At 40.0% G+C, this 21,682-nt stretch overlaps 1 protein-coding gene across 1 annotated transcript in view; it reads right to left on the bottom strand.

The window, feature by feature from the left end:
- LOC146464647 (uncharacterized) overlaps nt 1-21,319 on the bottom strand; it is a 28,982-nt gene extending 7,663 nt beyond the window's left edge. Inside the window, exons 1-27 of the mRNA XM_085129427.1 lie at nt 21,159-21,319; nt 19,188-19,334; nt 17,990-18,148; nt 17,586-17,708; nt 17,079-17,132; nt 16,196-16,321; nt 15,898-16,026; nt 15,487-15,633; nt 14,131-14,204; nt 13,476-13,632; nt 12,883-13,012; nt 11,514-11,723; nt 10,388-10,585; nt 9,406-9,558; nt 8,878-8,982; nt 8,247-8,350; nt 7,541-7,730; nt 6,587-6,815; nt 5,769-6,018; nt 5,348-5,557; nt 4,469-4,716; nt 3,968-4,163; nt 3,051-3,351; nt 2,623-2,745; nt 1,671-1,909; nt 907-1,206; nt 211-345 (exon numbers count right to left, since the gene is read on the bottom strand). Of these exons, the coding sequence (XP_084985553.1) occupies nt 211-345; nt 907-1,206; nt 1,671-1,909; nt 2,623-2,745; nt 3,051-3,351; nt 3,968-4,163; nt 4,469-4,716; nt 5,348-5,557; nt 5,769-6,018; nt 6,587-6,815; nt 7,541-7,730; nt 8,247-8,350; nt 8,878-8,982; nt 9,406-9,558; nt 10,388-10,585; nt 11,514-11,723; nt 12,883-13,012; nt 13,476-13,632; nt 14,131-14,204; nt 15,487-15,633; nt 15,898-16,026; nt 16,196-16,321; nt 17,079-17,132; nt 17,586-17,708; nt 17,990-18,148; nt 19,188-19,334; nt 21,159-21,233 (4,512 nt within the window). The 5' untranslated portion in view covers nt 21,234-21,319. The remainder of the gene's footprint in view (nt 1-210; nt 346-906; nt 1,207-1,670; nt 1,910-2,622; nt 2,746-3,050; nt 3,352-3,967; nt 4,164-4,468; nt 4,717-5,347; nt 5,558-5,768; nt 6,019-6,586; nt 6,816-7,540; nt 7,731-8,246; nt 8,351-8,877; nt 8,983-9,405; nt 9,559-10,387; nt 10,586-11,513; nt 11,724-12,882; nt 13,013-13,475; nt 13,633-14,130; nt 14,205-15,486; nt 15,634-15,897; nt 16,027-16,195; nt 16,322-17,078; nt 17,133-17,585; nt 17,709-17,989; nt 18,149-19,187; nt 19,335-21,158) is intronic.
- Nucleotides 21,320-21,682: the final 363 nt, after the last annotated feature.

Below are 21,682 nucleotides of genomic sequence, written 5' to 3'. Positions count from 1 at the left end.
GCTGCAAAGGGCCTTTCACATGACAGAAAATAATGGCCGTACCGTTGCTGTCCTTCAATCTTGTTCTACCTTTTGAGTTTACGGGTGAAATGAAAGTGTAACAACCGATAGCGGTGAACTGTCTGTACCTCTGGTAGTACCATTTTTTTCGGGGGAGGGAAGAGAGGGGATAAAAGGTTACAGAGAAATAACCCCAGCCACCCCGGGTACCTGAAGTCTGTTTCTTCCTCTAGCAAACTTGGCTATCTGCAGCATTTGTTGCGCCATTTCCTTGGCCACCTTCACGATTGAATTGTTCTCTTCTTCCCATTTGTCTGTTTCTTCTTGCAGTAGTTGGGCAGCGAGCTGAAACAAAACAACAGTAACTTTTCAACCAAGCACAGCACGCCAATTTATCATTTTTTCGTCAATCGTTCTGTAGAGCTATGTATACAGTCAACTCTCTCTAAGCGGACACCTCTCTAAGGTGGACAGTCACGGCTGGTCCCGGCCGAATTTCCCATGTTTCCCTGTAACTAAACTCTCTACAAGGCGGACACCTATCTAAAGAAGGCAACAGACACTTTTTTAGCAAACCTCTGGAACAAAATACTTCTCAAGGCGCCGGCGGACACTAGAATTGCTTCCTTTGAACAATCAATGAATTATGGGCTGGACATTATTTCAAATTGAGCTACCATTACTCCGTTACAGTTTTACTAAATTGTAACTGGCCTTAATAGGGATCTCGTTTCAGTTGTGACGTCACAGGTTTCTATAGTGTCAAGTTAAACTATCTCTCTATAAGGCGGACCCCTGGAGTTAGTTCAGAGAGTGTCCGCTTTAGGGAGAATTGATTGTAATCAAGAATCTCTAGAACTAATAAGTTATTCAAAGTTTTCCAGCACAAGAATCCACGGCATATACCTCTATTGACTTCGAGCTTTTTCTTGCCCTCAGTTCTTCAATTGACGTCGATTTCCAGTCTGTATCACCGCGGGAAAGTCCCGAGATACTCGCGGCCCGCTGATGGTGTCGATAGCGTCCTGGTGATCCCGCGCGGTGGAGAGACTCCGCCGAGGAGAAGCGTTCATGAAGCTCATCAACCAGGGCCTTTCTCATGAGGTCCGTTTCACTGGCTGATCCCCAAGGCCCCCTCAGCCGACGGACCTCAGGGGCGCTCTCGGTGTCAGAAAACGAAGATGATCTTTGCAAGGATTTGTTCCTCTACAACGAGGAGAAAAAACATATCTTATGTGAATATTAACCTTCCGAAAACAGGCGAAGCGTCAGCTCATCAGTGTAGGGTCTGGGAAATATCCGTGAACTCTCGCTTGTTTATTCATGTCATTTAATAAAACCTCTAAAATAGTCGACAAGAGCACATTTTGGAGGCAACAAGTTTACTATCGTCAAGAAGGTAATGAAACAACTTACAAGAGACCACCGGCACTCTTATTCCACTTTTTGCTCTGTTTCACTCAACCTTATTCCAAGTAACAGAATGGTAAAAATGCAACGAAATCATTCAAAGTATTCAAACACAAAAATGCACAGAGTACTAAAGGCACTGTTTGACAGCCACAGAAAGGGAGGTTGCATAGTCACTACCGGAGCGGTTTCAAAAATGAAGCACCCGCCGGGGATTGTAACTGTGAGGCTACTGCACTCAAGAAAAATGGTCAACTTACATCACTCAATGCCATGTCATCAAAGTACGAGCTTATCTGTGGCGACCGATCAGCTGCAGTTGACAAACTTTTAGAGGGGGAGGGTGATGTCTGCACATTGCCGTCCTCAGTGGGGAGGGGTGTTAGAGGAAGAAGCCCACGGGATGAGCCTGCGATAGCAACCGCCTCCTCCTCGTTCAAGGATTCGAAGCTCTGCGCGGCGTCCACATGTGGTATGCTCAACAAATCTTGAAACACGTCTGTAAAGCGGCAAGAAGACAACAGTTGATATGAAATGACTGGAAACTATTTGGTTATGTATTTTGTTTTTTACTGGCACAAAGCACTACTTCTTAAAGTATTCAATATCTGAGACTTTTTTCACGTGTTTAGTTTTAGTAACAACTCAATTAACTATTAATCAGTTCCCGCGCGCGTTTAGTTCATCCAAAGAAAGGTTCTGTTAAATCGAGCACGTCGTACATGATGCTGTTTTTCTCGCGCTTCTAACCTGAGGTAGGTACCAAGAGAGGAGGGAGACGGAGGCTCGGAAAGCGCCTTACCCAGCCGCACTACGGCGCGTCCCGCACGTGGGAGCATGGCCCTTACGAAAGCACGACGGCAACGCAAACGTAAACGTTATTTAGAAATAAATATTCTGATCTACTTTGTGATTATTCCAACCCGTTCAACTAGCAGAATGAGGCAAAATTATCCAAGAACATAAGTTGTAGCAACGGCGAAAGAGAAAGAAAACTCCACCGTCGTGCGCCAAAGTTCTCCTTATGTCACGTCGTTGCCTTGCAAAGGACGTCAAAGAAATGTACTGACTTGTTAACGCATGTGCAGAACCATTGTTTGACTCATCAAACCTTTTGTTTTTTGACATTATCATTATTGTCGCCGTCGTGTTTTCGTAAGGTCCCTATGAATTTAATTTTGTATCTTCTCGCGTCTGGGTGATATTTCTTACCTTGCACTGCTGCGCTGTCAGCGTCAGGCAGCCCATCAAGTGTGGCCATCAGCAGCTGTGCTTTGGATGCCCACTGACGTCTCAGCATCTGAAAATATTCCACCGTGGGCTGGTTTGGATTGTCTGAAATGACAGGCAAAAGGCACAATTGTAATAAGGATTTACTCAGCAACCGGTCCAGTGATCCAGTGAGTGATCATTTTTTCAACGATTCTGCCCGTTGTGCAGTACGCAAGTCGACGCAATGTTTCAAACAATTTCCTTGTCTTCCAAGTCTAGCTGAAGATCAAAACTATTGCCTGAGAGGAGCAACTGAAAATGCCGTAACGTGGTAACAAACCAACTGATTTTGGCGCCAAAGTTTTGATTGGGGCGTCCAACATTTTACCTAAACCTTACTTTAGATACCAGTCCAAGGGTTATCTCACCTGCCAGGGCACGTGCCGCTGCAATAACTTGCGGTGTCAGCCTGTCGATGAAGTCACCAGTCACGCGGACGTACCTGACCTTGCTGGTATGCCGCGAATTCTCCACTGCTTTGCTCGCGTGAGTTCTAACGCGTGCCACGCGCGCTTTTAGTTCGTCCGCCTGCATCTCAAAGTTACTTTGTTGCTGTATTCTTTCACCTGGCTCTGCTTTACTCACAGCAAGCGCCGCGCCCGCGAGCCGATCCACTGGTGCTGAGGCTTCAGCTGTCAGGTCGTCTACGAGAGCTGTCAGTAAATGGACCTGGAGGGCAGACAAACACCGATTATAACCGAACATAACCGACTGTCACCGAAGTTAAGCGATTTTAACCAAAGATACCCGGGACAACACGACGCAAGGGATAAAACGCTGCACTTTTTCGAACTCCGGGTTTGTTTCACTCAAAGTGCACGTTAACAATTACAAAGTGAAAAGCTAGTACAATGCAATAATGTACGATTTCATGGCTAATATCTAGACTACACTTCTAAAGGGCAAGTTTAAGGCCCATCAGAAAACTAGTTCTGCAGAATGACATATTGGCCATCATTACAAGATACCTTTGTTTCAGCGTAATCAATAATGGTGTTTTTGTATGGATGCTGTTGCTCAATCCAATTGAGTGTACTTTGTTTTTAGTTTTTGCCTTGACTGCTACGAGGGTTTTTTCCTTCAAGAAAGCCCACATTTCTAAATACTTAGCGGATCTGGCATTTAAGGCTTTGTTTTTGAGAAGTTATGTTTGATTGTCACCTTCTGTATCAGTTTTTCAATTAAACTTGTTTCGTCAGCTTGCGCAAAAATTCGACTCCACACACACACACACACAAAAAATTCAAACGGGATGGGTAGGTTTACAAGCTGCGACTTCAATTACCTTAGTAGCCCATTCCCTCTGAAGCAAATTCATCCGCTCTACCACCCCCATATACGCCAAACTCTGCTCCAGCGTTCTGTTTTCCCGTGATGCCATCTCGGATACCACACGAGCCGTGTCCTGCAGGTCAGCGGTTAGCTTTTCCACAGAGTTCACGGTCGCCTCGGCTAAACTTATTTTCTTGGGATCATTGCACCTAGAAAAAAAACAGAACAAAAAATCAGTTGGCTTGATAGCTCAGTTGGTAGAGCACTGCGCCGGCATCGCAGAGGTCATGGGTTCGAATCGCCTTCATGCCTAAATTTTTTCTCAAGCTTTCCTTTCGCAATCAACTGCGAGTGTCCTTCTTCTATTTAATCCGTCACCTGCCGTTCAAATATATGTTTCATTTAATCATATTCACAGCAATCACTTAGAAAAAAGTTTAAACATCAAGGCACTCTCTGCTTAACACAAAAGAGGTGCTCCAGAGAGGTGACTGTAGTATAATGGTCTTCTCACCCCGCAGTAGATCCAATTTCCATTTCTTTCAAAGTTCGAGAATATGACGTTAACATCCGGGAGTTTTCCTGCAAAGCATGTTGGTCTGCTGCCAAGGCAACAGACGTCAGCTGTTCCACAGGAGCTGATGTTCCAACAGTGACATCATCGACTGCAAAGATCAGACTGAAGACTTTAGAGGCCCAGTCCCTCCGCTGAAGTTCTAATCGCTCAAAATTGGCATTGTCTGAAGGGTCTCTTGATAACGCCTGTTGGGAAACACAATTTGGAGAAATAAAGTATTGAAGTCTTGAAACGGTGACAGCCCGATCTAATAATTCAGTTTCAGGCTTTTTCGCAAATTACGCCTTGTTGCATCGCGCGTTCATTGCACATTTTACAGCGCGATTTTCGACACAGCGTGTGGTGGTTGTCTACCATTTTCTTTCCGGATATAATAGCCCTGACTAAGATCTAAGATATCCCGCATAGTCAACAAACCTTGCAAAAATGACTGTAAAAAGGAGGTACCGTATTTAACACAGTTGTCAAGTCAAGTTCTCAAGTTCTCAAGTTTGAAACGGCAACTTGCGTACTCAGGTTTAGGTTTAGTGGCCAATAGCTCTTAAGTGTTGCGTGCACAGCACTGCCAAAGAAAACAGAGAACAATTTGCGACGATTCATTTTGGGTGGCCAAGGCTTTCACTTGCATGCGCATTTGAGCTAAATGAAATTGAAGACAAAGCAAGCACACGGAAGTCCGCATGGTAAAACGGAGAGACAAGGACAGTGAAAACAAAACGAAAGGAAGAGATGACAGAAAAGTACTCATCGGTAGCTTTTACTTCAATAACCACACCAAGTAAATAAACTAAAAAGATCCAGAGTGGAAAAACAAACCTGAGCGGCTGTAATCAGTTGAGGTGTAATTCTTTCAACTTCTCCTGACGCGACACTAACCAACTCAACACGCTGAAGCGAGGCTGGGTCACGCGCAGGCGCTTCACATTCATTCCCGGCATCCATAGCGTAGTCTTCAGCATCAGCTGCCGCTTTCGCTGCCACGGCCAGCTGCCTGAGGCGAAGAACGTGTCTGTTGATGCTGTCCACCTGAAGCGCAAAAGATTAAACTTGGTTTGGTTTGATATGCGCAGTTTCCACAAAAACCTTGCGGATAAATTTTTACAAGATTCAAACATTCCAAGAACATGGGAAACCTTGCTTAAGACTAAGCTTTTCATATTTCTACTTTTTATTTCAGGGTTCCGTTATTGTTCTTTGTCTGTTCGTTTTGCAATAAATGTTCACTTTGGATTTCTACCTGTTTCCTGAGCTGTTCCGCATCCCCGGATGATGCAGCCAGCGCCAGTTTAGAGGCCGCCGCTGACCATGGCTGAACAATTTTATCTACTGCGCCAGACAGCACGTGCACTTTGGACGCCCATTCTCGACCAATCGTCTGCAGGCGTTCAACAGCCACTAAATCACGTGGATTAGCTCTAAAGTCACATGATGCTTGTATGATGAGAGGAGTGAGCTTTTCAATTTCGCCAGAAGAAACTCGAACAAGCCTAAAACAAGACAATCAAACCGACACAATTATTGCTTAGATAGATCTGATGTTGGACAAGATTGTATTACAATTATGAGGATACAGGCAGAAACCAAACTAAGATGAATTTTCCTTCGTTTAACGAAGGAAAAAGAACAGTGACTTGCCCAAAACTGAACACTATCAAGGTGATATAAATTTCACTATCAAGGTGATATAAATTTTGATGTAAGCCACGTAACAAAAACTATTGAAACTGCTGGAAAGAGCACCTTAAAATTAGTAAAAAGGCCAAGTTTGAGAGTCTTGTCTCTTAAAATGTAGTTTCTTAAGATATAGTTTCGTTAAGTCTGAAAATGTTATGGACGTTTGTAGGGAAACGGGCCAGTTTTGCCCGTCTTCATACAAAGGTCTGCAAAATTTCCTGAATTGACCGAACTACATCTTCGTTATTCTTATTAGAATACAAGACTCTCAAATTTGTCAGTTTTACTAATTTTAAGCTGATCGTCCAAGTAGTGTCAATGGGTTTCCGTTACCTGGCCCAAATCAAAATTCTTAAATTAAAAAGGTCTATTATGTGATACCTAACAGAATCCAAATTTCGTGATTTATCCGCGCATGTTCCTGCCAGTGTTCTCACCGCGGACGCTCTGGACTCCACTTTCCTTAGTTCTCTCTCGGCCAAATCAAAATCTCTGCCTTTCACGGCATTCAGTAACCTTGAGACGGGTGCGCGAGAGGTCTGGGACGGTTTAATTGGACGAACAACGCCTGCTGACAGTGAAGACTCGTCCCAGCGCTCCTCGCTTATCCCTGCAAATAGATAAGGAATAAAGTCTATGGGTTATTCACGCATGCAAACTACTCTTAAAAGAAATCTTGAGAGGCGTTCCAGAGCAACTTACAATAATGAATTATACTCTAAGGATAATGAAGGAAAGCTCCCAGTTGTCTGTGCAAATCCGAGAATGGTCAATGTCAGCATTTTTGAAAACAGCGATAGGAAGCTAAGTACAGGTAAGCCGATTTACAGTGCGACGCGCCTTACCGTGGTCACCCATCAAACGTTTTTTACAAGTTAGACGGTTAGGCGCGTCGTACAGTAATGTTCCTCGGCTTACACAAATAGGGATTTTGAACAGGTTTGAAAGAAATCTAGTTAGCATTCTACAGAAAAAGGATACCTTGAGAGATTTATTATTCTGTGAATGACACAGGTATACTCGGAAAAAAGGAAATCCGAGTGCTCCTTACAGGAGTTGAACTTAAGACCTTAACTTCCAATCGCTTGTTCGGATGCGCAGGCCATTATACCTTGTTCCAGACTTGAAAAGCTTCTAACTTGCACAATCAAGTTTTCGGGAAAGACTACATGTACGTTGGGTCCGATACGTTCCACATTGACTATTTGGTATCTGCCACGAATACATTCCCCTTAGCCAAAAATTGAGGTTTTTTGTCCCATTCGAACTATTCCTCCTACTTTTCCACGGATTTCAAATTCCTAAAATTAATTAAATATTCATGAAGATATTTACCAAATAGAGCTTTCCTATTGATCCTGTCCATTTCGTCATCTTCCGAAAAATTGAACAGAAGGTCTTCAGAATCCGCGCTGCGACTAAGCCCGCGGGATCTGTCCCGAGATCGATCCCGAGATCTGTCACGTGAGGTGTCACGCTTCTCTTTAGGTACCTTGGTATGGATAGGTCTTGGCTGGGGCTCAATCTGAGATGGATGACAATTTCTCAGACAAGCATGTGGCTAATTCAGAAGCAGTTCAGATAAAACCGGATAGGTGGGCATAAAAAGTGACAGTCCAATATATATTAACCCCTCCTGCCCTTTCACTCGCAGGAGTGATCAATATGTAATTTCTCCTTAAATTATCAGTACATTGTCAACCAGACAGGTGATGAGAATCAGAAAGAAAATCATCAACTTGGTGATATTGTTTTATGTAACATCAAATTCTGTGAACTAACTTTAAAAAGAAATGTATGGCAGTCAGTCAGGAGAATTAACATTCAGATCATGGAAGTTACGGGTAACACAAAAAGAGAAAGCCCCAGTCAGACTCTTTTCAGGGAGGCCCGTAATTCTGGTTAAACAGGATAAAGCAACTGGGGATTTTTTGACATCGTTATGTTTGGTTCCCGTTGCTTAATCATCACTCAAAACTCGGGTGCGAAATTAATAAATACTTTAGGCATCACATTAACGGTAACTGCAAAAAATTCTTACTTCTTCTGGACTAGGAAGATCCAAAGGTGCTGCGGTAACTGTAACAGGTTCAGCTGCAAGATCGGCTGCTAAATCCGGTTCACCAACTGATACCGTGTCACTTACTGCAGAAAAAAAAGTAAAACACGGCAAATAAGATTAAGATACAGAACCACAGTGCATGCAGTGTTAAGTCTGTGTATGTGGACTGGAATGCCACCGCCGCGCGAAACCTCGCATAGACACACAACGATTTAAAGCCAAATAATTATGGCCACTGACGGCTTGAGCATATTTTGTTGGCGGGAATTGGCTTCCGTTTGTTTGTTTTTCTGGCGAAACAAACTTGCTGCCCAAAAGCACGTCCATCAGCTCAAAGGGCGTTCCTTACTTTTAGAAGTTTCATTGACAGAACACGCAAGTTTTGTGCCTGTCCATGCAGGCACAAAACTGTCAAGTTTTGATTCGAAATCGCAACGATCTCTGTTGATAACTGAAACCAACCATGGAGTCAACACTGAACTGGCTTAAGATGCATAACTTGAAAGGAAACCAGTAACGGTTTTTGTCCCTGATTCATGAATTCCTCTAAGACTGACCACTTTGTGACGACTGAATTTTCTTTACAAAACATGCCAGTAACAAAGATTACCTGTGTCTGGGCGATGCCCCCTTAAAATCTCAAACAAATCTAACATATTATCCTCTGGATCCAAGACTTTGCTAACTGCAACACCCATGTCGTAATCAGTTAAATCTGCAATGAAACAACGATATCAAGCAATCAGTAGACTGGAAGCAAGCAAAATGAAAAACACCGTAAAATTCCAAACAGCCCCCAGATCTCAAACGCGAAAACACTTTCGATAATAAGCCCAGCTGTTTTAAGTTCTTAGCTTACTGTTTCAAATAGTTTTTATCGTCAAAGCTTTCTGGTAAGTTTAAAACGCAAAATTCCTTCCAACCCCACCCCTCACCCCACCCAAAAAAAAGTGCTGTGAACGAATTAAAATAACCCCAGGATTAATATTCGGAAATTTAAGTTATTAAAATTGGACGGGAATAACCAGCGAAACCAAACCGTTGACTGTTCTAGATGGCAACCAAAATTGATCGGTTCATTGATTTGACTGTCTAAAGCCGAAAGCGAAGCAAAAGCTTTATTTCAAACACAACATACCTATTCCAACTCCAGTTGGCCGTTTTAGAGCGGATTTTATCGTCTTGATTTTGTCACTTAGTAGTTTGGAATTCTCACAAAGCTTGTTATGTTGCTCAACATCTCCCATGTTTAACAGCGTTCCTTCCACACTTTGGACGACAACGGGAAGAACTAAAGATTAAAAAAAAAAAACTTACAGTGATTTTCACCAAAAAGCATTGACACTACTAACTTTGATATCAGTTAATCGGTTCGCAGACTGCGCTCATCTGTGACAAGCACCTCCTTCAAGTTCCTACAGTTTCTACAGCAACTTATGGTGAACGTGACTTCTCATTTTATGCTCCAAAACTCTGGAACTTATTATAACCAGCGTGACAAAACACTGTAAGCACGCTTTTCGACAAAAACAAAGTTACAAAGTAACAAAGTAACCTGTATCACACAAAATACGTTAAGTATGAACAAAAAACAGACAAGATTATCGGGTGTTTTTCCATTGTTGGGTGATCAAATCAAGTATTGCGCCCCTAATGTTAATTACACAACGGTCTTCTTTATAGAAAGGGTCCAACATAAATTCGCCGATTTATCGGCCAGGTAAGTAGGTCAAATCGCATGGTGTTTATAAGTTTTATAGTTTTTTTTTTTTATAAGTTTTATAATTTTTATAAGTGGTATTGATCGATCGTATGTATATTTTATAGTGTAAAGTAGTTAGGTGTCCCCAGTCAGGGTACATTCTAGCACGCTAGAAGCTACGACACATTAATAACGTTTTCATTTCATTTCGTGGGCCAATTTACAAGTTACAATTTGTTTGGAACGGTTTCTTTTTCTGTTGGTAACGCGCGGGGTGTAAATCAGCCTGATCAAAAAAAAAAAAAATATGTAGTACTACCACAGATTTTTTATAAATCGGGTCGATTTTCGTCCGCTCAATCATTTTCTTTGTCAAATTGGAACAAATCTTGAGAAAAAAAATTAAAATTAGACACACCTGACTCCAGCTCTCCACAAGCTGCCTGTAACTTTCCTTTGTACATTGGATCGGCTGTGACATTCATCTCTTTCTTTGTAACCAAGGCAACTCTTCTGGCTCGGCCAAGCATTCGGAACGAGGCTTGGGAAACTGCTGAAATATCTTGCTGATGTAATGCTTCTTGGGAACGTGAAATATCTCGCTGGATGTTAAAATCTTCGAAAGGAAAATATAAAACTATCTCAGAAATATGCTGTATATTGGTCAAAACTGCTCAATTATTTGACAAAGAAGTTTTTTTCTAACATAAATTGTTCTTAGATCACCGGAAGGGAAATACTTATTATAAGTGATTTCTCCGAAGAAGAACGAACTATAGTCAGTTTTTAGGGACTCACACAAGATGCACAAGAAGAACTTGAAAAAAAAAGGCCCCCAATTTTTTGAAGTTGGCAATCAACTTCCATCCTAGCCATCTGCAGCTAAAACTAATTATGGAAATGTGAGTAGATTTTATCGGACGAGTTGACATGAGGAAAGCGTCACCAGTTGTCTGCAGGACTGTCACCAAGTTACGAAGTCAGTGAGAAATGGAAAAAAAGTAGTCCTGGGTGTACTTTCTTAGTGTTTCATCAATATTTTGCTTTTCAATCAAACTAATGATGCCCGGAAGAAATAACCAACTTGTGCCCCTATTAACAACCCTGTGTCAACTTTCATTCTCATTTAAGGACGGTGCCTACTAATACCGAAGTATTTATGCGCGGTTTATGACTATGAGGGAAAAGCAGATCTTTGCAAGGGCTATTGGAATCCAAAAAAAAAAAAAAAATTGGGGGTAACCACGCATTTTCTAGAGATAATTAAGCAACATATTATTCTAAAAAGCATTAAAATACAAAGCAATGTATGACATCATTTTCCAAATTGAAGCTTTACTATCTCTGAAAAATGCATGGTTACCCCCAATTTTCATTTTGGATACCAAGAGCACTTGTTGAGTTCTGCTTTCTCTGCATGATTTTAAACCACGTAAAATATTAGTAGGCACCACCCATGGGAAATCCGAGTATCTGCAGATGCGCAGAATGTATGCGCAGTAGCAAAAGTAGGCACCGTCGTTAATTGCAGCTAAATTAAGTACCAGTCATCAACACAAAGTCATTAAAGTCCGTGATGTCATCAACCAGAGATGTAAGAACATGAATCCTTGCTGTCCAGTCTCTTCTTAACTGACTCAGGTGCTCCGTACATCCAACATCTGTGGGAGTCTGTCGAACTCTCGCAGCTGCTGACATCAGTTGAGGAGCAAGTTTTTCAATGTCATTGGCTGTACCATTGATAGTTTGTACTCCTGTCAATGAACAAGGATAAAAAAGGCCAATTAAATTAAATGTTTTATTGCCAACGAGCAGCCTCGCGAAGACGCAGGGCGGCAGCATAATAAAGCCATGCGCTCATCCCGTCTTCAACCAATCGTGTAATGCAGAACATTCAAGCAAGAATGCACTGTTTTCGAGTAATTTAAAGTCGTTGGTAATTAGGGTAATTCATTAAATTTTCTAAACAAATTGAACAGCCCGCGCTTAGACGTAAAACCTTTGTTCGCTGGCACTTAGCGATAGCTATAACTAGATAAGTGTTTATAGAAACTGAAAGGGGGTTGGGACGTGTAATGAACTCCCACAATGTGCGGAAATTCGTTTTTGCTCAGTACCGTATTTGGAAAAAACTCGCTGAAGACTGAATGCTGACGAGGAAATTGCCTTTATGTAACAAAACTTGTGCTAACCAATTGGTTGGTTCGTTTCTCTAGACTTCTGCTGAACTTCCAAATATAGTACTTGGGAAATTGAATATCTGCACCCTTAATACAAGACCTACAAGTGGGGTTACAAGTTTCAACCCCTTTTGAGTTTCTGGTATTTTTAAAAAGCTATAGCCCTAGTGTCAGCAGACGTGGTGTAGTGGCTGGTAAATTGGTACCACGGACAAGTATCCAATCAAGGGGTTTAGAGGTCATGCTCCTTAGTCGCTATGCTCCAGAAAGCAGGCATGCAGTTCTCAAAATTTACAAAAACACTTCACCGCTGAAAAACAATGTTCATAACTAGAAATTTGATATTTAATAAAATTGAAAGCAAACACTTTGAAAACGTTACAAGATTGGAAACACATTTCCCTAGTCTCCACAAAAAGCTGGGAAATAGATTTGAAAAATAATTATCATGCCTGAAGTCTTGATGGAACTTTGGCGAAACTGACTCCAGATCCAAACAGATTTCTATAGTATTTTGTTCTTGCAGTTGAGTGCATTTGGCACCAAGAAAAGCCTATATTGTTGGATTCTTTTAAGCTCAAAAAATGTAGATGCATTCAATTTTGGACAAAAAAAACTTGCATGTTCAAAAGTTTACTCAACCCAGTTGACAGTGAGGGGAATGCTGTTCAATGACAAAATTAAGCAATATTATTAATAGTCACTGTGTCAGTAATGGTAATATACAACTTACTTCTGGCATCAGCTGATATTGCGGCAGACTGTCTGGCCACCTCTGCTAACCTTGCTGCATGTTTCTGAAATTCATCAGCTTTTCCTTTCAACCTCATCATTGCATCTTCTTGACTTTGTATGCTCATATCCTGCAGAAACAAAAAAAGTCATGAAGCTCAGAACTGACTTAGTCTAGTGAAAAACAAATTAACTTAACAATGAGTAAATCAAAGGCTTCTGCAATAATAATATTACTGCAAAAACATAGATGGGTTTCTGCAGTGCTTCTGAGCTTTCTGCAATATCAGAAGTACTTACACAAAGATTCATACCTGAATTAGGTGACATGTAGTTTAAAATTTGTAAGATCATGTTTGTCTGAAAGTCCAGTTCCTCGTGCACACAATGCTGATATTTGTCTACAATTTTTGTTGTGAAGATGCGTGGTGCATTACTGGTCAGCACGTTAATCTGAATGATTAGAGGCAGCTATGCTTCGATATGCTCTAAAAAGGATTAGAACCTAGGCTAGAGTCTGTTGGGAGGCAAGTTCCCTCACTCCTGTGACATGCTAGATCCCACTGATGCATCTCTACACCAATTTACTCTTACCAGGAGGGGCGCCGTGGCTGCTTGTATCATATTATGCACAGGAAGCTCGGCATCAGCAAACACAGTGGTAATGTCATCAACTACAGCAGTGGAGACAAGACGGTCAAGCTTCTTCAGTTCCACTGACAAACGCTCAGAGGCCAGGTCAAGTTCATGTCTGTGCATAAAAGAATACCTTACTTTATTGAATTTTTTGCAACTGATACATAAAAAATTAAAATAATAAAAAAGGAATATCCTAAGCATCAGCAACTGGAGCAGAAAACAGGATGGTGTCCCAATTGATATTCAGCCCCCAACTAAAAGTATTTAATATGACAACAAAATAGAAGTATTAATAGTGATAAATTATCATATAATTACAGTCAAGTTAATTTAAAGTGAATTTAACAACTTGCACCCCCACCGCTTGGGGAATTATAAGAAAGGGTTTTGTGATCATAAAAGTCTACAAACCTCCTTTTAAAAGTGTGAAATAGTTGGTATTGAGCACCTATCTTCTCCTCACAATGTCACTAATTGTTCAAACACACAGGTGAGGAGAATGAAGGAAGTGATCAGCAAAGATGTAAGGTCTTGATTTTTGGACAAATTCTCCAAACTCATACCATAAGTAATCTATGGAAAATGATAAGGAGAATTTTCATGTTGATACCTTGTTCTTTGTGACAAAGGACGTTCTAGAAAGACTTTCTGCAGCTCAGCAAGTTCATTTCTCATCTGAAGAACCTTGAAAGAACAATTAATCAGAGACAATATTTATTAATTATTAATTCAAAAACTCATTAATAATTCATAAGCCCATTGACCTTTCAAAAACATAAAACATCACGTGCAGTGGTTTTAAAACCCGATAAAACCTCCTCCTCATTAGTATGCAGTGTTTCGTATGCTAATTTCCAACGTTCACAAAAGCATCATTGTTATGAACTCTCTTGACACACACTTTTCCAGGAATGTTTTTGAAGCTGTTCAGTTGCAGCATGTGTTTTATCTGGTCTAAAACCACGAGGCGCAAGTCCCTATAAAACACTGCTGCTCGTGTTTTAAACATAATACATAAATAGATTAAAAAAAAAAAAATTAATTGACTTCTGTTTCATTGCCAATGAAAGTAGTGCTCAATTCTCAAAGTGCAGAGCCCATAATAGATAAAACTACTAGAAATACGTGACTCGCAAAACCTCGCGAAGCTGGGGCTGGGTGGAAAGGCCTCTTTACTCGTATTGTAGCATCAAATGAGGAGATTAAATGGGGCATAGGAATTTTTTTTTGATGAACATGGTCTTTTCGTAGTTCCACAGGCTAGTTTGTGGTTAAAAATCAATTTCTGACGCGACGTAATGTACAACGGGCGTGCAGCGCTGTCGCGTTCGATGAATTTATTTCCCACGGAAAATTCTATCACCGCTACCACAAAACGTGTAATTTCTTCAATGCAATGCTTTACAATAAAAATTTCTAAAAGAAAGGGAAACGATTCTGGAGAGATAGTTTGGTATCCAGTGAATATTGATGAACACTGCAGTTGAAATTTGATCATGCACGCATATTTTTTCCGATGTATGCAAATTTCGCTCCAGACGACGCCAGACAGTCTGACGTCATTCAGTGCGGACACCTTCAAAGATATAAACATATACACATATATATATATAAATATATTTTTCGCTCGAATTCGCGCGGCTTGGCTCTGCTCGGGCCGGGTCGGCCCGACAAATTTATTAACCTCGCTACGCTCGGGCCTTCGGCCCTCGCTCCGCGAGGAATAATAGATTTATAAATAAATATTTTTAAAAATAAACAAATCATTAATTAAAATTAATTAATATACCAAATCACATCTCGTACAATACGGGCAAAGTTCCTTATCCATACATCTGGACCATATTACTACTGGCAGTTTCTGTGAACCTGTTGTAATCCTGTTATAATCAAGTCTTTCTTGATTATCCAAAGGATTGTCATGACAAGAACATATTAATTAAAAAGACATTTAAATATGACTAACACTTTGACAGGCCTGTACAATCCTCTCCCTTCTGCCTCCCTCACAGCTATTGGCCACGCCCATACTACTGCGCACAATAGCATCCAGGTAACAGTCAAGCTCATTACTTGTACCCAGTCTACTGTGAGGGGACAGCTGCTTGTGAGCCTAAAAAAGAACAACACAACATTTGAATCAATTCTATTATTAAAGTCCTCTTTGTATAAATAAGAACCTTTTATGATTCGGGGGTGGGGGTTGTTTGTTTGAGGGTATCAAAACTCCAGTAGTAATCCAACTTCAAAATATATTTAAGATTACTTCAGAAGCAAAAGTGGATTCTGTTTCCCATCACATCATTGTTCAATTTGACTATGTCATCCTATTAAATTAATACATCTGTGAAATCTCTCATAATTCAACTTCACAAACCTTTTCCAATGTAGCAGCCATGTAGCCAGGTTCTTCTATGCTCTGATCCAAATCACCTCTAGCTTCAACTATTTTTATAATTTCAGTGCAAGCTAACATGATTTGACCGACCACATAGTCACGACTTGCCTGCGAATGAAAAAATAAAAAAGCTGCAATTAATCCATTCAGTCAGTTTATTATTTTAATTTTATTTTGTTCAGTTGGTCAGTGTATGACACACTCTAAAAAGTGTTTCATTAGTATAACCAAGTTCAAACTGGAAAACAATGAAAAAATATTGTTGTCTTTCACAAACCTTTGTTTGCAAATTAGCTGGATTTTTCAGGTATGTCTGCATAGATGTTGACAGTAATCCTATAGACTTCTTCAAAATCATCATCGCTGACAAAAGCCTGTCCCTCTGGCACGGGTTACTGAGTTCCTGCAAAAATAGAAAATAAAAGAATCTTTTCACTGCTACTAAAGTAACAAAGGTATCACTGTTACATCTCACAAGTTATACAGAAAAGAAAACACTCTTTATAGGAGTGCCTTTAATTCCATAATTTTTTGAATGAGATTGTCATACAGTCTTTTAAGCTTCAAGTGCAATAATGTAAAACTCTCTTGCCACTTATTAATATATAAACAAGAAATTACATTCTATTACAAATACATAGAGTATGATACAATTTCTAAACTGATCAATATAAAATATGTCTGCCGACTAGTTAGCTCAGTTGGTTGAGTGCCTGACTACCGTGCGGTAGGTCGCAGGTTCAAAGCCCGGTCGGACCAACACTCAGGGTCTTTAAATAACTGAAGGGAAAGTGCTTCTTTTGCTCTGACATCTGCAGATGGTTTCTAGTCTTCTCAGATAAGGACAATCAACCACAGGTAATGTCCTATGACACTAACATTCCTAATAATCTGTGGGTTGGTCTAGCTCTATCTCTGACTTCATAATTGTCTTTCACATTCATGCATAGGTTGGGTGGGTGGGTGAGATCAAAATATGGACTGATAGCGGCTGCCAGTGGTGCCTTTACCTGCTGACGACCAATCTCACCCCACAAAAGAATAAACTGCCATCCAAGAGACTGCCATATGTGCAGTATATAAATACATTACAATTACCATTACCATTACCATTACCAATATAACAGGTAGAATTAAAAACAATTTGATATACCACATACTTGTTGCCTCTTGTTGCATAAGCTTGCCAAGACCATAAGAGACTCTGTAAAACCCTAGCAGAAAAGAATATGGGTTATAAATAATTATACTTTTAACCCTTTAAACCCTGATGTCAAAGAACAGATTCTCCTATCTTGTCCCCATACTTTTCTTATAAAAGTACTGGGAGAAAATTCAACTGAAGAAAATTCAGCTTGGGTGATCATATCCTTAACCCTTTAAGCCCTAACAGTGATCAGCATCAAATTTCTCCTTGTAATAACAATGCTTATTCAGCCCTTGAGGTCATGAGAATAAAGGAAAATAACTTATTTCCAGTACTTGTATAAGAGAAGTATGGGGATTTTTCTTCTTTGGTATTAGGGGTTAAAGGGTTAATTCTCACAACCTCAGCGGTTGAAAAAGCATCGATATTACAAAGAGAAATTTGATGTTGATCACTGTTAGGGCTGTTAAGTAACCAACAAACAATTTGTAACCCAAACATAAGGCAAATAAATTTATACCTTGAAACTCACTACCAGTTCCCTAGAAGATGAAACAGCTTCTACCAGATGAAGTCGGTCCATCACCCAGTGAGCAGATGTGACAATCTTGCGAACCTCGGCTTGATCATAAACAAGCAATACCTACAGAATGCAGTAATCAGAGTACAGTTCATTAAAATCGTCTTGTGAAATATGGGAAACTGTTTGGCTTAAAACAAAATATTCTGATCAGTTGTGATGATAAAAAATGACCAAACATGTGGAGGGTTGTCCAATACACAAATAGTTTCAGTTGTATCTCCTTGTTGTCTGCCGGATTGCCAATATTTGGTGAAATGAAATTGAGATTTTTACACGTTTAATAAAATAAGCCATTTTGACTACCGAAAATAGTTAAGAATCAATGATAAAAATATTGATACCTTCATGGTTCCCTCAAGAATATTTCTTGCTGAATCAACTAGATTGTATCTGACTTTGTTTGAGAATGGCTGCTGTTTAAGTTGATGAGTCGCCATTAACAAACTGTTTCCAGCATCTTTCACTGCATCACATGCTGGCGGCATTTCAGACTTCAAATCCTACATGTGAAAATCATAAGTCAGTTAATTTGTTCAGTGAACACAGTCTAATATCTGCAACTCTAGATACTGCCCTATGTCATAACAAGTTTAATAACACAGCAAGAATTCCAAGGGTCAGATAAAAACAACTCCTTTTACTGTCACTGTCATGTATTTACCCTACATGTGAAAATCATAAGTCAGTTGATTTGTTCAGTGAACATGGTCTAATATCTACAACTCTACTGCTCTATGTTATAATAACAAGGTTAATAATACAACAAGAATTCCAAGGGTCAGAGAAAAACAACTCCTTTTACTGTCACTGTCACGTATTTATCCTACATGTGAAAATCATAAGTCAGTTCATTTGTTCAGTGAACATGGTCTTATATCTACAACTCTAGATACTGCCCTATGTTATAACAAGTTTAATAACACAGCAAGAATTCCAAGGGTCAGATAAAAGGAACTTCCTCTGCTGTCACTGTCAAATAACCTTCAATATGGAGCTTATTTAATAAAGATTCACTCACAATGTCACATCTAAAGGTATTGTCTTCAATGGTTAAGACATAAAACTATGTACTGTGTTGCACATGAACTTCGTTAGAAACTAAAATCTATCAATTACATGACTTTTACCTGTCACAGCATATCTATAATTAGATAGTAAAGAATCAGTCTAATAATTTATTAAATAAAAAAATATTTGAATAACATAACTTAAAGCTGCTTCTTTGAAAAATCATTTCATGATAAAAATCAATGACAACAACAAAATAATTATTTTATGTTCATTTTGATTGTTATATGTAAAACACTTTCTTATCAATATTTTTCATTGTCACAGGATAATTTCAGTCAATAAAAAAAACAGTCTAGTATCCTGCTGTGGGGGGAGGAGAGGGGCTTGAAGTGCACATAAAGGATGCCTGTGACTCAGTGCCATTGTGATGTCACAAGTTTATGGCAAATTGAGTGCATGGGAAGGCAATACCTGGGTACTAGGCAGCATAAAAAATTGTAATGTAGAAACAATCAAACCTAAACATACACTATCTGAAGTTTCAGAAACCAACTTCTTTCCAGCCAGTACCAGACTCTCAACAGCCTGCCTGATCTGCTGAGCACTGGGAACCAAGTCTGGCAATGGAACACCATCTTTCTGTGCCGCCTCATTAAGCAAAATCAGCTGTGACACCTTGAGATAATTGAGACAGAAACACTTGTTAGTTAGTTTGTACAAAAAAAAAAATGACTGGCGATCTGTAGAAAAGGGGTAACAAAAATACCTTTTGGGCTCAAAGGCTCTTTGATAGTTTTTGAGAAATGCACACCTGGTCTCTCAAATTCTTCCCCAATTTCAGACCTGGCCCCAGTTGATCAAACAGCAGATAACTTTATCCACTGGATAAGTCGCTATCCAGTGGAGCAAAATAATGTACTCCAACCAATGCTTTTGGCAAGTTTTCCACACAATCCCATTCTTAAATATGACATATTCTTCTAGTCTCTATTCACAAATTATAGGACTATCGAAAAATCTTGCATACATTTTATCCGCTGGACAGCGAACTATCCAGTGGATAAAATTATCCTCCCTTCGAACAACTGGGGCCTGGTCTCTAGAATTTCTACCCCAAAACTGTAAAATCCATATACCCATATCTAGCTTTCAGACCAAAATCATTAAAATGTATTCCCATTTTTAGACCACAACAGCTCATAAACCATGTCACTAGTGCCACACATACCTATATAGCTTACATAGGGAGTACCCCCCTCCCCCCTTCTAGGAAACACAGTGATGGTATGTAGAGAAGATCTAGGCAATTTTTTTCCTGTGAGCAGAGTTATGCACCTATCATCGTCCATCCCGGGGGGGGGGGGGGGACCCCGGGCAAATACAACTTTATATGGGGACTTTATGGGAGATTTGAACGATTATTTTACCCTGGAGGTGGGGGAAATGACGGAGGTTTGGTTTCCAAAAGCCTTGCACCAGGGGGAAAACAGGGGACTTTGTAAACTAAGAGTGACAAGTCTGTGCAACTCTTTCACTAATGTTTTTAATCTATTGTTTGCCTGCAAATTCTTCCCATGTGACAATTTAATTGTAGAGAATATACTTGACTCAAATAGTCGTCAGTATTGTGATAAACTTTCTGTGAAAGTCCAAGCCAATACAACAGAGGTACAACCTGAAGAGGAGAGACCCCGGGAACGAGGTTGGCAGTGGTATTGGGTATAAGCACCACGATTTGACACATAATATTGATAAGCTGGCCATGCAGCAAGATGAAATGTTGAAATTGTGTGAAAAACCATGTAAAAAATAACCTTTTTTGTATATATATTTGTAGTTTTGGCAGCAGTTGTGAATAAATGAACATGTAAAATTTTAATTGACATGAACACTGTTGCTTATTATTTTTAAGTCAAGTACTGTTTTCTAGTCAGGTAAGCAGGGCCATCTTAATTAAGTTTGCTTTGGCTTCATACTGTTCAACATGATACCCCTCTGGGAGGGGGAATTTCTTAACTTTGACTACTCTTTGTCCCCATTAAGGAGGGGGAAGTTACGAACTTCGACAGGATCCTTACAAAGTCCCCTCCCTTGCCCGGGGTCCCCCCCCCCCCAGGGGATGGCCGATGATAGGTGCATTAAGACAATTACAAGGATAACTCTACTTTCAGGGTACTTGGAATTTTGCCTAGCCAATTACATTGAATTATACCAAACCACAGGAATGGAGGGTAAGAATGTTGATAATTAAGCACTGATGGAATGCTGTAATTTGATTAGGGTTTACGAAAAATTATTGGTTATTTCCATCAATCTTCTATCTTGACAGTGCCATGAAAACATGTCAAACTGCTTAGAATTCAACTTTTGAGCTCACCAATAAAGACACTCTAACCTAAATGTCAATGTGCGAGCTTGTGTAAAGATTAATTAAACTTAAATCAGTTCCCTAAATTAAAAATTAGCAAACTACAAATCTTGAAAGACAAACTCGCCAACCTGTGCAGCGATTGGCGCCAAAACCAGCTCAATTGACTTGGTCTGGACCAGGGCTGACAGCAACTTGCCAGACATAACTAGGAACTACGTTGATACCATCATCAATTCCAGCTACATTGCCTTCATTGAAAATCAAACAGACGCTAACCCACCAACTACAATGTTTTCAATTCCGAAAAAAGCGAGCGAGGACTAGAACTAGTTGAGTGAGTACTTCATTTAACCCCAGCCGTAATTTCCCCACCCATTCTTCGTCTACTCTAAACAAAACGATGTTTATTTTAAATTGTTCAATTCTTTTAAAAATTTACTTATTTATTTATTTATTTATTATATTTAGACTCTTCTATTTTCATGCTAAAGTACACTGCTGACCAATTTGGTGACCCAAATCGCAGTAGCCTACGTGTAGCTGCACCCCCCCCCCCCCCCGCCACCCCTCGAGGAAAAACGGGAAACTGATCGCCGAGGTAAAGAGTAAAATAATTTTAGAGTTCATGCAATGGCCATTTTCGTTCGTTTTA

The sequence above is a fragment of the Pavona decussata genome, unplaced genomic scaffold, assembly GCF_977016875.1.
Source record: "Pavona decussata unplaced genomic scaffold, jaPavDecu1.1 SCAFFOLD_161, whole genome shotgun sequence".
NCBI lineage: Eukaryota > Metazoa > Cnidaria > Anthozoa > Scleractinia > Agariciidae > Pavona > Pavona decussata.
This window is presented reverse-complemented; position numbering and strand designations above follow the sequence as displayed.